This window comes from Borostomias antarcticus, assembly GCF_949987555.1.
Source record: "Borostomias antarcticus genome assembly, chromosome: 1".
Lineage (NCBI taxonomy): Eukaryota > Metazoa > Chordata > Actinopteri > Stomiiformes > Stomiidae > Borostomias > Borostomias antarcticus.
This window is the reverse complement of record NC_140234.1, coordinates 11524680-11539679: the sequence shown is the minus strand read 5'-3', so window position 1 is coordinate 11539679 and position 15000 is coordinate 11524680. Positions and strand designations below refer to the sequence as shown.

General features: G+C 48.5%; 2 protein-coding genes across 2 annotated transcripts in view; both read right to left on the bottom strand.

Moving 5' to 3' along the window:
* The window catches only part of LOC311308257 (gap junction delta-2 protein-like), a gene marked incomplete at both ends in the record, with an annotated part of 17042 nt that extends 13005 nt beyond the window's left edge, over positions 1-4037 (bottom strand). The window contains 3 exons of the mRNA XM_084437203.1: positions 1230-1405; positions 3012-3167; positions 4032-4037. Coding sequence (XP_084293329.1) covers positions 1230-1405; positions 3012-3167; positions 4032-4037 — 338 coding nt within the window. The remainder of the gene's footprint in view (positions 1-1229; positions 1406-3011; positions 3168-4031) is intronic.
* Positions 4038-14623: 10586 nt separating this feature from the next.
* nop53 (NOP53 ribosome biogenesis factor) overlaps positions 14624-15000 on the bottom strand; it is a 25314-nt gene continuing 24937 nt past the window's right edge. Inside the window, exon 12 of the mRNA XM_084445233.1 lies at positions 14624-15000. This exon is cut by the window's right edge and continues 593 nt beyond it. The gene's annotated coding sequence lies outside the window, so the exon portion shown is untranslated.

Below are 15000 nucleotides of genomic sequence, written 5' to 3'. Positions count from 1 at the left end.
GAAATAATGCCTGATAAATTAAGATAGGTCTTGTCGCCTGGACACATCAGTTCCAATGCTAATAAGAGCAGAATAGCCAGTTAGCTCATAAGCTCACAACAACTAGCAGCAGCTTCCATAACATTAATGGTAGCGGTCAGTGGCTAAAGCAGTTACACTGATGATTCCTGTAACGTTAGTTATTTTGCTGCAATTGGTTCAACTTCTGTTTCTGGACAAAGGTAAGGGATACAAAGATTGTAGTGAAAGGATGAACATGTGGAGGTTTGGGGTATAGTCCCATAAAACCATCCCCACTGGGGCCTTGAACCCCGGTCTCCCGGGTGGGAGTCCTATGATCTGACCACTACTCTACTTGTGCAGTGGAGATTGGCAGGTTGATTTTGGTGTCCTCCTTTATTTTGGTGTGCTGGGACTACTGCCTCTTGTGGTGCCAACAGAGAAATGCAGGTCAACATTGACCGGCGGGAGGGAGGGAGGGAGTGATAACCGGACAAACGCTATTCTAGGTGTGCTGGCTTACAGCCATGCACAAAAAAACACTGCCTCTTGTGGTAGCAACATAGAACTGCAGGTCAACAACCCGACGGAGGAACGGAGGGACAACCAGACGTTTGCTGTCTTTGGTGCGTCGCCACGCACAAAAATAGACCAATGAGCGCCGCAGGTTCCGACCATTAGCCAGTGTCTGATTCACTGATCCCGCCCCCGGCCAACAAGTAACATTAAAGGAGGAAGGGTCAAAGACTCTGGCGTTGGCACCGTTCAATACCAGCGCCGAATCAGAATCAACGGAATCAGATTCAATCCCCCGACACCATTTTACAAGGGCTCCGTTGAAAAACAAGCTCAGCGCCACCCAAGACGATTGAGAGAGGTTTAGAGCAACACAGCGTTTTTCCCCCTCTATTCCATAATGATGTTGGGTTACAGCCAGACCCGTCTCCAGCACTGGCACAGCTAAAAACCAAGTGTGGAGATCGGTGTTTCCCCAGAGGCATCGTAGCGCTACGTTCATCGTAAGCTATGGCGTTCATCATAGTACCATGAACGTAGCGCTACGATGCCTCTGGGAAACTCAGCCCAGAGGGGTTCTAAACACACGTTCAACCCCAGACTACAGCAACACTGGGAGACGAGTGAAGCTAGAAGACCATACATGGGGCTCCTGGGTTCCGTCGTGAGGAGCCCCGGGCCTGGCGTCGGGGGACGGCGGGGCGTGTACTCACTTCAGCCGGCCGAGGCGTCGGGGCAGGGCCTTCTGGGCCTCCCGCTTGGCCCGGCGCTGCTGCATCCTCTCCCGGGTCCTCTGCTCGCGCAGCTTCAGGGACGACTGGATGGAGCGCAGCTGGAAGAGCTGCTGCCGGCGGTCCGTCGACGTGCGTGACTTCAGACGCTGCTGCTCCTGGAGGGGGCGGAGCAGAGGTGGAGAGGGAGGGAGGGAGAGAGAGCAGAGGTAGAGAGGGAGAGATGGAGAGAGAGCAGAGGTAGAGATGGAGAGAGAGCAGAGGTGGAGAGGGAGGGAGGGAGAGAGCAGAGGTAGAGAGGGAGAGAGAGCAGAGGTAGAGACGGAGAGATGGAGAGAGAGAGAGCAGATGGAGAGAGAGAGCAGAGGTAGAGATGGAGAGAGGAGAGGTAGAGATGGAGAGAGAGAGCAGAGGTAGAGATGGAGAGAGAGCAGAGGTAGAGAGAGAGCAGAGGGAGAGAGAGAGCAGAGGTAAAGAGGGAGAGAGAGCAGAGGTAGGTAGAGAGGGAGAGATGGAGAGAGAGCAGATGGAGAGAGAGCGGAGGTAGAGATGGAGAGAGAGCAGAGGGAGAGATGGAGAGAGCAGATGGAGAGAGAGAGCAGAGGTAGAGATGGAGAGAGGAGAGGTAGAGATGGAGAGAGCAGAGGTAGAGGTGGAGAGAGAGCAGAGGTAGAGATGGAGAGAGAGCAGAGGTAGAGATGGAGATGGAGAGAGAGAGCAGATGGAGAGAGAGCAGAGGTAGAGATGGAGAGAGAGCAGAGGTAGAGAGGGAGAGAGAGAGCAGAGGGAGAGAGCAGAGGTAGGTAGAGAGGGAGAGATGGAGCAGATGGAGAGAGAGAGCAGAGGTAGAGATGGAGAGAGCAGAGGTAGAGAGAGAGAGAGAGCAGAGGTAGAGAGAGAGAGAGCAGAGGTAGAGAGAGAAGAGGTAGAGATGGAGAGAGAGCAGAGGTAGAGATGGAGAGAGCAGATGGAGAGAGAGAGCAGATGGAGAGAGAGAGCAGAGGTAGAGATGGAGAGAGAGCAGAGGTAGAGATGGAGAGAGAGAGAGCAGAGGTAGAGATGGAGAGAGAGAGCAGAGGTAGAGAGGGAGAGAGAGCAGAGGTAGAGAGTGAGAGAGAGAGCAGAGGTAGAGAGGGAGAAAGAGCAGAGGTAGAGAGAGAGCAGAGGTAGAGAGGGAGAGAGAGCAGAGGTAGAGAGAGAGCAGAGGTAGAGAGAGAGCAGAGGTAGAGAGAGAACAGAGGTAGAGAGGGAGAGAGAGCAGAGGTAGAGAGGGAGAGAGAGCAGAGGTAGAGAGAGAGCAGAGGTAGAGAGAGAGCAGAGGTAGAGAGGGAGAGAGAGCAGAGGTAGAGAGGGAGAGAGAGCAGAGGTAGAGAGGGAGAGAGAGCAGAGGTAGAGAGGGAGAGAGAGCAGAGGTAGAGAGGGAGAGAGAGAGCAGAGGTAGAGAGACCAGAGGTAGATGGAGAGAGAGCAGAGGTAGAGATGGAGAGAGAGCAGAGGTAGAGAGAGAGCAGAGGTAGAGATGGAGAGAGAGAGCAGAGGTAGAGAGAGCAGAGGTAGAGAGTGAGTGAGTAAAATCGAGATAGCGAGAGACTTGATCTTTATTGAGACATCCTCCCAAGACACATCAAACATTAAACAATTTATTAAAACCAGTTTACACCAAACACAACCGCCCCCAAGAGTCAGACTGTAAAACATAGATGAGGTGGATGGAGAGAGATGGTTAGCTAGAGACAGAGAGAGATAACGCCCGAGACTCCATACCTTTATCTTCTCAATTCTCTCCTTCCTCCTCTGTTTCTCCGTCTTCTTCTCCTGCTGGAGCATTGCACCGATGGGAACATCCTCTTCCTCTTCAGACGCTTCCTCTTCCTCCTTCTCCTCCAGAAGCCCTTCCACTTGTTCCTGGAAGACCGTCTCCTGCAGGGGTAACACACACATGAGCAGGAACACAAACACACACACGGGGCAGTAGTGTGAATGAAATTCAAGTGTCACCAAAGTGTTTTGTTTTCCTATTTGACTGCTGTTCTAACTTTGTAGTTCTTTCTCATAGATCAGTCTGTTAAAACTACAAATTCTTCCTGTGTGACATCACTTCCCTGTCCTCTTCATCCTGAAACTATGTCACTTCCTTTTTCACGGTATAACCTATCTACCTCGTCCTCAAGTGAACTCTCAGCCCGGATTCACTTCCTGTGCTGAGTCCGACTCTGCAGAATCGTAACAGAATAAAACTATTGTCTTCGTTTATAACCAGCTTGACCAACCACTCAGCGTGTTCTTTGAAATCTAAACTAAACCAAGTAAGATTTTCATTTACAGTAGCTAGTTGCATTACTGTGGTAATTAGTATTGTGACGATACCACGTTTTTTACTTCGATACCAATACAAAGTTAAGTATCACGATACTCAATACTGAAAGAATTTACATACTGATACTAAAAACCGAAACTACCGATTTGATACTCGATACCTAATAGGTCAGAAACAGTGTCTTTGAAGTTGAAATCTTAATTTCATACATATCAGGGCAAGTTGCTAATCTATATGGTTATATTGACTGGGTTTAATGTCAATGTAGGTTATTATTATGTATTATAGACCTTTCCTGAACAATTCACATGTATTATTCTATGAATTGTTCTAAAACGACAAACCATGATTCTACCAACAGGCCATTTACTCCAGCGACCCAATTTTTGACTGGCCGTTCTGTCTGACACTAGAGGCACTGTAGTTTAGAACTAGGGCTGACAATAGATTTTTTTAAATGAATCTACTTGCATCATTTGTAATTAATGAATTGCATATTTCTTGCTGAGGAAAACACAATTAAAGATATTTCAATTAAAATACATTACATTATTGTGGCAGACCAGTAAGACACTGAATAGACATTACAAAAGATGGCTTTAGAAGTCAATATATTGTTTTATTAAATTTGTATTTGCAACATCTTATGTGTAAGGCTATCAATCAATCTGAGCCCTGGTACCATGTCTGGTGTCTGGTACCATAGCAATTCATTTTGAGGCAGAGTTTGTCCCATGTAGACTTAGGCCACTTTCATACCTGAATTTGTTCCGATTCAGAGAATAATACGTTACAATGTTGCACTTTGACCTTAGCTCAATTCATGTTCACACAGCAATATGGACAGAGCAAACGATCTGCTCTGGTTCTGAATACGCCTTCAACACCATGCGCTTGTAAACAGATTTGTGATTGGTCCAAATTTTGCGAGAACCTTGGATTTCTGGAAATCCTTTCTTCGCTGACACCGGTGATCGACCCGTAAACAAAAATGGAGCATCAGCGGCGTGCGTGTATAATTGCGTTTGAGTAGGCATCACGACTGCGGCCCGAGAACAATGTGCTATTGTATTGCATATGATCAGAAGAGTTGTGTTTTTAGCTTTCTAGTTTCAAGAAAAGTCTGGTTGTTTCGAATAATGACATTTCGTGAAACATTTTGTTGTTCGCTAGTAGGGGTGCTCCAAAGAATCGATTCTTGAAAGGATCGCGACTCTTAATGCCACGATTCCTGAATCGATTCCCAACTCCCAAGAATCGATTCTTCTTTTTTTCCTCTCTCTCCTTTCCTCCTCCGTGCTGTTTCGCCACCACCATTCGCCCTTTCCGGCTTCCGTAGTTGTCGCTGTAACAGAGCATGTGCAGCCAGGCAGTGTGGCTAGTAAAGGCTATGCTAACGTTAGCAGCGTAGCTTGAAAGTTAACTTGAAAAGATCAACAAGTAGCTCAAACGTTCACAACAGTTGGCTAGTTCGCCTCTACTTGGAACGTTTATCTGGTGTGGCGTCGCATGCAACGTTAGTTGATGAAATCATGGGAAATCAGGACAAGCAAGGAATACAGCCTGCCCCGTCACAGATGAGGGCATCTACTTTCTCTCAGGCAAAGAGCTTGACATGGCTCACAACATCTACAAGGAGGAGCTTGACATGGCTCACACCATCTGCAAGAAGGAGCTTGACATGGCTCACACCATCTGCAAGAAGGAGCTTGACATGGCTCACACCATCTGCAAGAAGGAGCTTGACATGGCTCACACCATCTGCAAGAAGGAGCTTGACATGGCTCACACCATCTGCAAGAAGGAGCTTGACATGGCTCACACCATCTACAAGGAGGAGCTTGACATGGCTCACACCATCTACAAGGAGGAGCTTGACATGGCTCACACCATCTACAAGGAGGAGCTTGACATGGCTCACACCATCTACAAGAAGGAGCTTGACATGGCTCACACCATCTGCAAGAAGGAGCTTGACATGGCTCACACCATCTGCAAGAAGGAGCTTGACATGGCTCACACCATCTGCAAGAAGGAGCTTGACATGGCTCACACCATCTGCAAGAATTGCGATTTTATTTTTGAAAGAGGCAAGGTTATTCTGATAAATGAAAAAGGCAGCTAGCCTAACCCTTCCAAATTCATTTATGTAACTGCATTTTTATTTTGCATTACAACCGTTTTCCTTGACAGCACTTTGACTTATAATATTAGAATATTTTATGCAAGTTCAGCAAACTAACTGTGAATTGAGAAATACTTGAAGTTGAAGAGAAATACTTTGTTTTATTTAAGTTCAGCATGGTCACTGAGTGAATTGAGAAATACTGGAAGTTTAAAGTTCATGACTGTTATACTTGAGAGGTTGAATGTCAAGTTCAGCATGCCATTAATATATTTTTTGTCCAATATAAAACTACATAATATTATACTCTTTATTCTGCTATATTCCACTTTCTTAGCCCATATCGGACTGGAGTAGATCCTAAAGTTTGTCTTTGTAGAAAATCCATTGAGAATTGATTCTAGGTTCTGGAATCGAGAATCGTTTGAATCGAGAATCGATTCTGGAATCGGATCGTGACCCCAGGAATCGGATCGGATCGTGGCTTCGTGGAATCGGAGCACCCCTATTTCGCTAGCAAGTTAAATTGTCACTGATGTCAATAAACATAATATCAAATATCGGATGTTTCTATCGTCCAGGTTATGGGGGTTCTACACTAGCTTATTCACTAGACAGGCAGCAATAGCCAGCCCTGCTCTGCCTGGGACTACATACGGTAGGCCTCAGCAGGGCCTGGGACTAGAGTTTGAAAGCAAGCTGGAGGGTTGGCTAAATAGCTGGGTTAACATTAGGTCAATGTTAGCTTACTCTTCCCCGTCAACTGAAGCTGAGGCTCACTACAACAATGGGCGCAGGCGCATCCTCTCCATCACTCACACCAGAGACAGGTTGGACCTACAATAAGTACCAAACTTTAGGGAATTCTAATACTGAACCGTTTTTACCCCAAAAAAGTATAAAAAAAAGTACAACATTTCAGGATACTGTGTAGTCTCAACACCAGACCCATGAGAGTGCCTTCTCCTGATACGCTACGTAAGCTACGCTAACTACGTTACTGCAGATCTCTGTGGGTCTGGGACACTTCATACAAAAATCTGGCGTTCAATTCTTGGCAATTCATTGGTTTTGCAGGAATCCCGGCGACACCAATCAGTAACGATTTTGGCGATCAGCCCCGCTGATCTAACCTGGGCCAGCATCTCTCATTTGCTGCTACGACCTGTGACTCAATTTTGAACCGTCAATACGCCTTCAGAACACCAGCTGGGACAGCGAAACGGCCCAGACTCTTATGTAGTATGCGGAGCGCAGCGATTCAACATAAGTCTGGAGAGAGACTACATTTGACCTACAATAAGTACCGAACGTTGGGGAATTCTAATACCGAACCGTTAACAAAAAAAAAAAGTATTTAAAAAGTACAGAATGTCACGATACCGTGTAACAGCGTTTCCGCTGGTAAGGTTTTGTCGTGGCGCACCGCCACGGCAAAATCCTTGCCGCCACACCAAACATTTGATATAAAAAACAATGATACAAATTGGGCTATATATAAATAAAACTTTCTAAATATTTCTGCCTAAATGCGCTTTCAAAACCACTATCGCACCCACATTAGGACTATTTATTTTCAATAAGACTAAGAGCCTATAGGCCGCGCGCTCTGTGCCGCTCCATGCTGCTCCTTTCTGAGGTGATCGGAAGACTCGGCGCGTGAAGGGATTTTTTCTTCAGTGAGCGGCATGAGGTTACAACGAAAGATAGGTAGGCTATTGACGCTCAAATATTACCATGGTGTTAACCAGTGTTTGAATTGGGCCAAACACTGGTGCTGGCACCTTGGCCTACTCCTCAAAATTCCTAGCCTACTGTCTAAAATAGATTAATGTTAGTAATCTAAGTGCCGTTATAGCTACAGTTAGACGTGCCGACAGCTCCTGCCCATCTCAAGCACGTTGGAAAAGCCTTTGGTTTTATAATTCCCTGATGACAACTAGCGGATCCTATAACCTAATATCAATACAATTTTCCAGATGGGCATACGACGATTTTTGAAGAGGAAGAGAGAGGAGAATGATGAGACCAGTCAGGTAGGCTAGGTTATTGCCGGTTTATTTATATAAAGTTTATTTACCATGTGTAACAAGTAGGTATATTGGAATTCTTGTGATCTCTTGTCCTTACCTTATCTATACCGTATCTCATGAGCACTAATCATCCAGGCCTGGGTACGCAGCTAGACATTTAAAGATTCCCAAACTGGCAATTTACTATCCGAAGTCTCCATCATCCTCCTCTACTTATCCCATCCAATCATAGATGACTGTGTCTATTATGTATGTGATAGGCTATGGGATATGAGGGAGGGATGGAGCTCAACCTGATGCCCTCAGTTCCCAGAGGGCCGTTCACACAACAACCCCCTGAGTTCCATGGCTGTCTTCACATTCTCCGAAGAGAATACTGTGAGCGCAAGGATGGAATCATCACTGGACATGGATGGCTGGAGTAACACTAACCCAAGCTAACGGGCTCAATACTGATGGGTAAGGGGGTGATGGGATAGAGCGGCAGGGTCCAGTATCATGATATGAGTGGGTGAGATGGTGGGGGTGATTTGGATGAATGGGCAGGGTAAGAAGGTAAAGATTGAAGGTAGGTGAAAGGGTGAGGGTCAGGGAGACGGGTGACGGGATGAAGAGCAGAGGGAAAGGGGTCAAAATTCCTAGCCTACTGTCTAAAATACATTTGTTAGTAATCTAGGTTCCGTTATAGCTGCAGTTAGACGTGCCGACAGCTCCTGCCCATCTCAAGCACGTTGGAAAAGCCTTTGGTTTTATAATTCCCTGATGACAACTAGCGGATCCTATAACCTAATATCAATACAATTTTCCAGATGGGCATACGACGATTTTTGAAGAGGAAGAGAGAGGAGAATGATGAGACCAGTCAGGTAGGCTAGGTTATTGCCGGCTAGCCATGATTCACATCAGGGGGATTCAGGTGTTGGTACTGGTATTGGTACTGGTGTTGGTACTGGTACAGGTGTTGGTACTGGTACTGGTACAGGTGTTGGTACTGGTACTGGTGTTGGTACTGGTACTGGTGTTGGTACTGGTGCTGGTACTGGTACAGGTGTTGGTACTGGTACTGGTACAGGTGTTGGTACTGGTACAGGTGTTGGTACTGGTGTTGGTACTGGTATTGGTACTGGTGTTGGTACTGGTGTTGGTACTGGTACAGGTGTTGGTACTGGTATTGGTACAGGTGTTGGTACTGGTGTTGGTACTGGTATTGGTACTGGTGTTGGTACTGGTGTTGGTACTGGTACTGGTGTTGGTACTGGTACTGGTACTGGTGTTAGTACTGGTGTTGGTACTGGTGTTGGTACAGGTGTTGGTACTGGTGTTGGTACTGGTACTGGTACTGGTGTTGGTACTGGTGTTGGTACTGGTATTGGTACTGGTGTTGGTACTGGTATTGGTACTGGTACTGGTGTTGGTACTGGTACTGGTACTGGTGTTGGTACTGGTGTTGGTACTGGTACAGGTGTTGGTACTGGTACTGGTGTTGGTGTTGGTACTGGTGTTGGTACTGGTGTTGGTATTGGTACTGGTACAGGTGTTGGTACTGGTATTGGTACTGGTGTTGGTACAGGTGTTGGTACTGGTACTGGTGTTGGTACTGGTGTTGGTACAGGTGTTGGTACTGATGTTGGTACTGGTGTTGGTACTGGTACTGGTGTTGGTACTGGTGTTGGTACTGGTGTTGGTGTTGGTACTGGTACTGGTGTTGGTACTGGTGTTGGTACAGGTGTTGGTATTGGTACTGGTACTGGTGTTGGTACTGGTGTTGGTACTGGTACTGGTACTGGTGTTGGTACTGGTGTTGGTACAGGTGTTGGTGTTGGTACTGGTACTGGTATTGGTACTGGTGTTGTTACTGGTACTGGTACTGGTGTTGGTATTGGTACTGGTACTGGTGTTGGTACAGGTGTTGGTATTGGTACTGGTACTGGTGTTGGTACTGGTGTTGGTACAGGTGTTGGTACTGGTACAGGTGTTGGTACTGGTATTGGTACTGGTGTTGGTACTGGTGTTGGTACAGGTGTTGGTACTGGTGTTGGTACTGGTGTTGGTTCTGGTGTTGGTACTGGTACAGGTGTTGGTACTGGTACTGGTACTGGTGTTGGTACTGGTATTGGTACTGGTGTTGGTACTGGTGTTGGTACTAGTGTTGGTATTGGTACTGGTGTTGGTACTGGTGTTGGTACTAGTGTTGGTATTGGTACTGGTGTTGGTACTGGTATTGGTACTGGTGTTGGTACTGGTGTTGGTACTAGTGTTGGTATTGGTACTGGTGTTGGTACTGGTGTTGGTACAGGTGTTGGTTCTGGTGTTGGTACTGGTGTTGGTACTGGTACTGGTGTTGGTACTGGTGTTGGTACAGGTGTTGGTGTTGGTACAGGTGTTGGTACTGGTACAGGTGTTGGTACAGGTGTTGGTACTGGTGTTGGTTCTGGTACTGGTGTTGGTACTGGTGTTGGTACAGGTGTTGGTGTTGGTACAGGTGTTGGTACTGGTACAGGTGTTGGTTCTGGCGTTGGTACTGGTGTTGGTTCTGGTGTTGGTACTGGTACTGGTACTGGTACAGGTGTTGGTACTGGTACAGGTGTTGGTACTGGTATTGGTACTGGTGTTGGTACAGGTGTTGGTACTGGTGTTGGTTCTGGTGTTGGTACTGGTACTGGTACAGGTGTTGGTACTGGTACTGGTACTGGTGTTGGTACTGGTATTGGTACTGGTGTTGGTACTAGTGTTGGTATTGGTACTGGTGTTGGTACTGGTGTTGGTACAGGTGTTGGTTCTGGTATTGGTACTGGTGTTGGTACTGGTATTGGTACTGGTGTTGGTACTGGTGTTGGTACAGGTGTTGGTTCTGGTACTGGTACTGGTGTTGGTACTGGTATTGGTACTGGTGTTGGTACTAGTGTTGGTATTGGTACTGGTGTTGGTACTGGTGTTGGTACAGGTGTTGGTTCTGGTATTGGTACTGGTGTTGGTACTGGTATTGGTACTGGTGTTGGTACAGGTGTTGGTTCTGGTATTGGTACTGGTGTTGGTACTGGCATTGGTACTGGTGTTGGTACAGGTGTTGGTTCTGGTATTGGTACTGGTGTTGGTACAGGTGTTGGTTCTGGTGTTGGTACTGGTCTGTTGCTGGTACCGGCCTCGTGCTGGAAGATGTTCTTACTCTCTGGTCACTGTGACCCGCATCCACGAACACACTGAGAGGAGAGGGGCGGAGCTTCAAAGAGAGGTTGGAGGAAGGATGGGGAGGGGAGAACAGAGATTGATTGTGTGTGTGTGTGTGTGTGTGTGTGTGCATTGCGTGTCTATGAGTGTGTGAGAGACGTTAGTGGGGTTTAGTGTAATTTGCTCAGATGGTGCTCTCTCTTATCTCTTTATCTCTGTCTATCTGTCCCTGTCCACTCTCACCGTCGCCTTTTTAAGTACCAATTACATCACAAGGCAGTTTACGCCTGTGTGTGTTTGTTTGTGTGTGTGTGTGTGTGTGCGTGTGTGTAGCAAAGTGGACTGCTAAATATTGCTCAATCTCCTCCATTATTAGCAGCCGCTGTATTTGGAGGTGTTTTCTGTACCCATAACTCCCCTGGTGTGAGTGGTGTTTTCTGTGTGCTTACTGTACATCGTTAGCATGTACATTACATGTGTATGCATGTGCATGTAAACATTTTGTGTACATCCTAGATGCTTGTTCATATCTATAAAATGTGACACTTGTTAAAAGATCAACATGACAACAATGGAACTATGGGCCCATGCAATGTATTTTGAAAATGCGGACCTAAATAAAGAATTCAAATGTGTGTGTGTGTGTGTGTGTGCGTGTGTGCGTGTGTGTCCTCGGCCAGACACGCCAGAACAGCACAGATGCTTGGCCGTCCGGGAGAAGGCCAGGGTTCAGGGGTGAGGCAATCCCTCTCCTCCTGAATGAACAGGACCGCCCGCTGACCTGTGACCTCTGGCCCTACACATCCATACCACTGCAGAGCTGGGCTCAAACCCGTACCACAGGACTGTGTCAGAGGCTGCCTCACCGAACCACCTCCTCTACATCGGCACTTCTCCAGAATGGTGAACATGGTGGGCAGTAGGGCGGGAGAAGGAGAGAGGATGGGTAAGCTGTGTGTGTGTGTGTGTGTGTGTACGCTGGGTTGTTAAGCAGTAGGAGCGCGTAGTGATGTTCTGGTTTGGTGCTGGCAGCACATTGATGCGCTCAGTCAACCATGAGACAGCATAATAGACAGTGAGAGGGAAGGAAACGCACACACACATACACACACGCACGCACACACACACGCACACACACACGCACGCACATTGACTCTTTTTTGAGCTCACTCCCTCAACTGCATGCTCGACCGCACAATCAATACCTCATTCCCTCTCTCCCTCACTCACACACACACACACACACACTCACACTCGCTCGCTCACACACTCACACTCGCTCACACACTCACTCACACTTGCTCACACACTCACTCACACACACACACACACACACTCACACTCACGCTCGCTCACACTCACACTCGCTCACACACTCACTCACACACACACACACACTCGCTCACTCACACACTCACTAACACTCGCTCACACACTCACTCACTCACAGACACACACTCACTCACTTCTTCACCCGCTCGCTCAGTCTCTCACTCTTTCGCGTCACGAAAGCCAGACGGAAGGAGAGAACAAAGGAGGAGAGAATCACGCCATCCCAGAGGTCATCTGCCCCCTGCCAGGAAGACCGTCTGGCTGGATGAACGCCTGACACGCGAGGAGAGAGGAGCAGCATACATCAACCTGGCCCTGGCGCACACACACACACACACGCATACACACGCACGCACACTGTTTAAAGCCGACAGACAGATGAAACACAGACACGCACACATATGCGAGTGAAAGGGAACTGACTGTAAAGGCCTTTCCATCGCATGCGGCCGCGTGTTTATGGGCACCAGACTGACAGCTGGTTGAGTGCGTGCAGACGCGAGGGAGCAGGATTCAGTGTGTGCATTGGATGTATATGCGTGTGTGTGTGTGCATGGAGGATTGTGTGACCTACCTGTCCACGCGCGTGTCTGTTGTGTGCGTGTGTGCATGCATACTTACACAAATGTGTGTATGCAGGCATGATTGAGTGACCTACCTGTACACTGGTGTCTGTTGTGTGTGTGTGTGCGTGCATGCATGAATACCTACATGAATGTGTGTGTGTTCCCACTGTAGCAGGCAGTGTGGCTTCATAGTCACAGAGACGAGTTCAACGCAGAAACATCGGAAGCTGCGTCATCTTCGACTACGATGGACGAGGAAGAGAGAGGCATGCATGATTGTGTGACCTACCTGTACGTGTGTGTGTGTCTCTTGGGACCTACCTGTACGTGTGTGTGTGTGTATGTGTGTGTGTGTCTGTTGGGACATACCTGTATGTGTGTGTGTGTGTCTGTTGGGACCTACCTGTACGTGTGTGTGTGTGTGTTGGGACCTACCTGTACGTGTGTGTGTGTCTGTTGGGACCTACCGTTACATGTGTGTGTGTCTGTTGGGACCTACCTGTACGTGTGTGTGTCTGTTGGGACCTACCTGTACATGTGTGTGTGTCTGTTGGGACCTACCTGTACGTGTGTGTGTGTGTGTCTGTTGGGACCTACCTGTACGTGTGTGTGTGTGTGTCTGTTGGGACCTACCTGTATGTGTGTGTGTGTGTGTTGGGACCTATCTGTACGTGTGTGTGTCTGTTGGGACCTACCTGTACGTGTGTGTGTGTCTGTTGGGACCTACCTGTACGTGTGTGTGTGTGTGTCTGTTGGGACCTACCTGTACGTGTGTGTGTCTGTTGGGACCTACCTATACGTGTGTGTGTCTGTTGGGACCTACCTATACGTGTGTGTGTGTCTGTTGGGACCTACCTATACGTGTGTGTCTGTTGGGACCTACCTATACGTGTGTGTGTGTGTGTGTCTGTTGGGACCTACCTATACGTGTGTGTGTGTCTGTTGGGACCTACCTATACGTGTGTGTGTGTCTGTTGGGACCTACCTATACGTGTGTGTGTGTCTGTTGGGACCTACCTGTACGTGTGTGTGTGTCTGTTGGGACCTACCTGTACGTGTGTGTGTGTCTGTTGGGACCGACCTATACGTGTGTGTGTGTGTCTGTTGGGACCTACCTGTACGTGTGTGTGTGTGTGTGTGTAGGAGGCCAACAGGCAGGCAGGGATCAAGGTGTTGTTCTTCAGGGGATCAGAGCTCCCAGCAGGGGGGCGGGCGCAGCAGGACCTCTCTGTAGGTAAAAGATTACATCTGCGCCCTGATTAAGAGATAAGCAGCTTTGGCCTCCCTCCAGGCTCCTACGGGACAGGGGGGGGGGGCAGGCAGGGCAGGGCTAATTGCAGCTTAAGTCAATGGGTTGGAATCAATTACCACCTCCCACCCCTGTCTGTCTATAAACCCGGCCGCCTGTTCTCCACGCACCCCCCCCCCCCCCCCCCCCACGCACGTGCACAGACACGCAGATCCATATTTACTCCCCGCGCCCGACCCAAGGTGCCTCCGAGCGCTGATCGGGATCGACCTGGCCGAGGAGGCTTCCTGGAGAGCACGCTCCAGGAAAACTCCCCAGCTCGCTCGTCCTGGTCGGCGCTGCGACACCTTGCGTTGGGCGTGGAGCTCATATAAATTGTGCATGCGCGTACATATGCTGTAGTGTGTGTAAGTGATCTCTGGCGACAACAGAATGCCAGTGCAGCCGAGAGACATGAAGTGAACTTGATAGCAACACCTACAGGGCGCTACACAGCGCCATGGAACACACTTCACACCCACGCTCACCACTTTCAAATACCACCTTCACTTTATTTACCAGCGACAGCAGCGGGAAACGGAGCATCACTCGGCAAAATAAACAAATTTGGTCTTCGATCCACAAACCGACGCACCTCTTTCTGCATAGGTGGTAAAACGAGGCCGACTCTAGGTGATTACCCTCCCTCTCTCCTCCCCCTGACTCCTCCCACTGTCCTCTACAGACCCGGGGATTTGGAAGCACGGGATTGGACGGTGTACATGACCCCGTTACACCAGCCACACGTCTTGAAGGGGTGGGGGGGGAGCGGTGCGGACGGAGGCGCGCAGGCAGACCCCTTGGCACCGCGCCAAGCCAACCCCCAAACAAACCACTACCTCCTGGTCAGGGCAGGGTCAAGCATTCAGATAAAACAAGAGTTTGCCACCTGTTATGTCACTCTGAGGAGGGTTATAACATTTG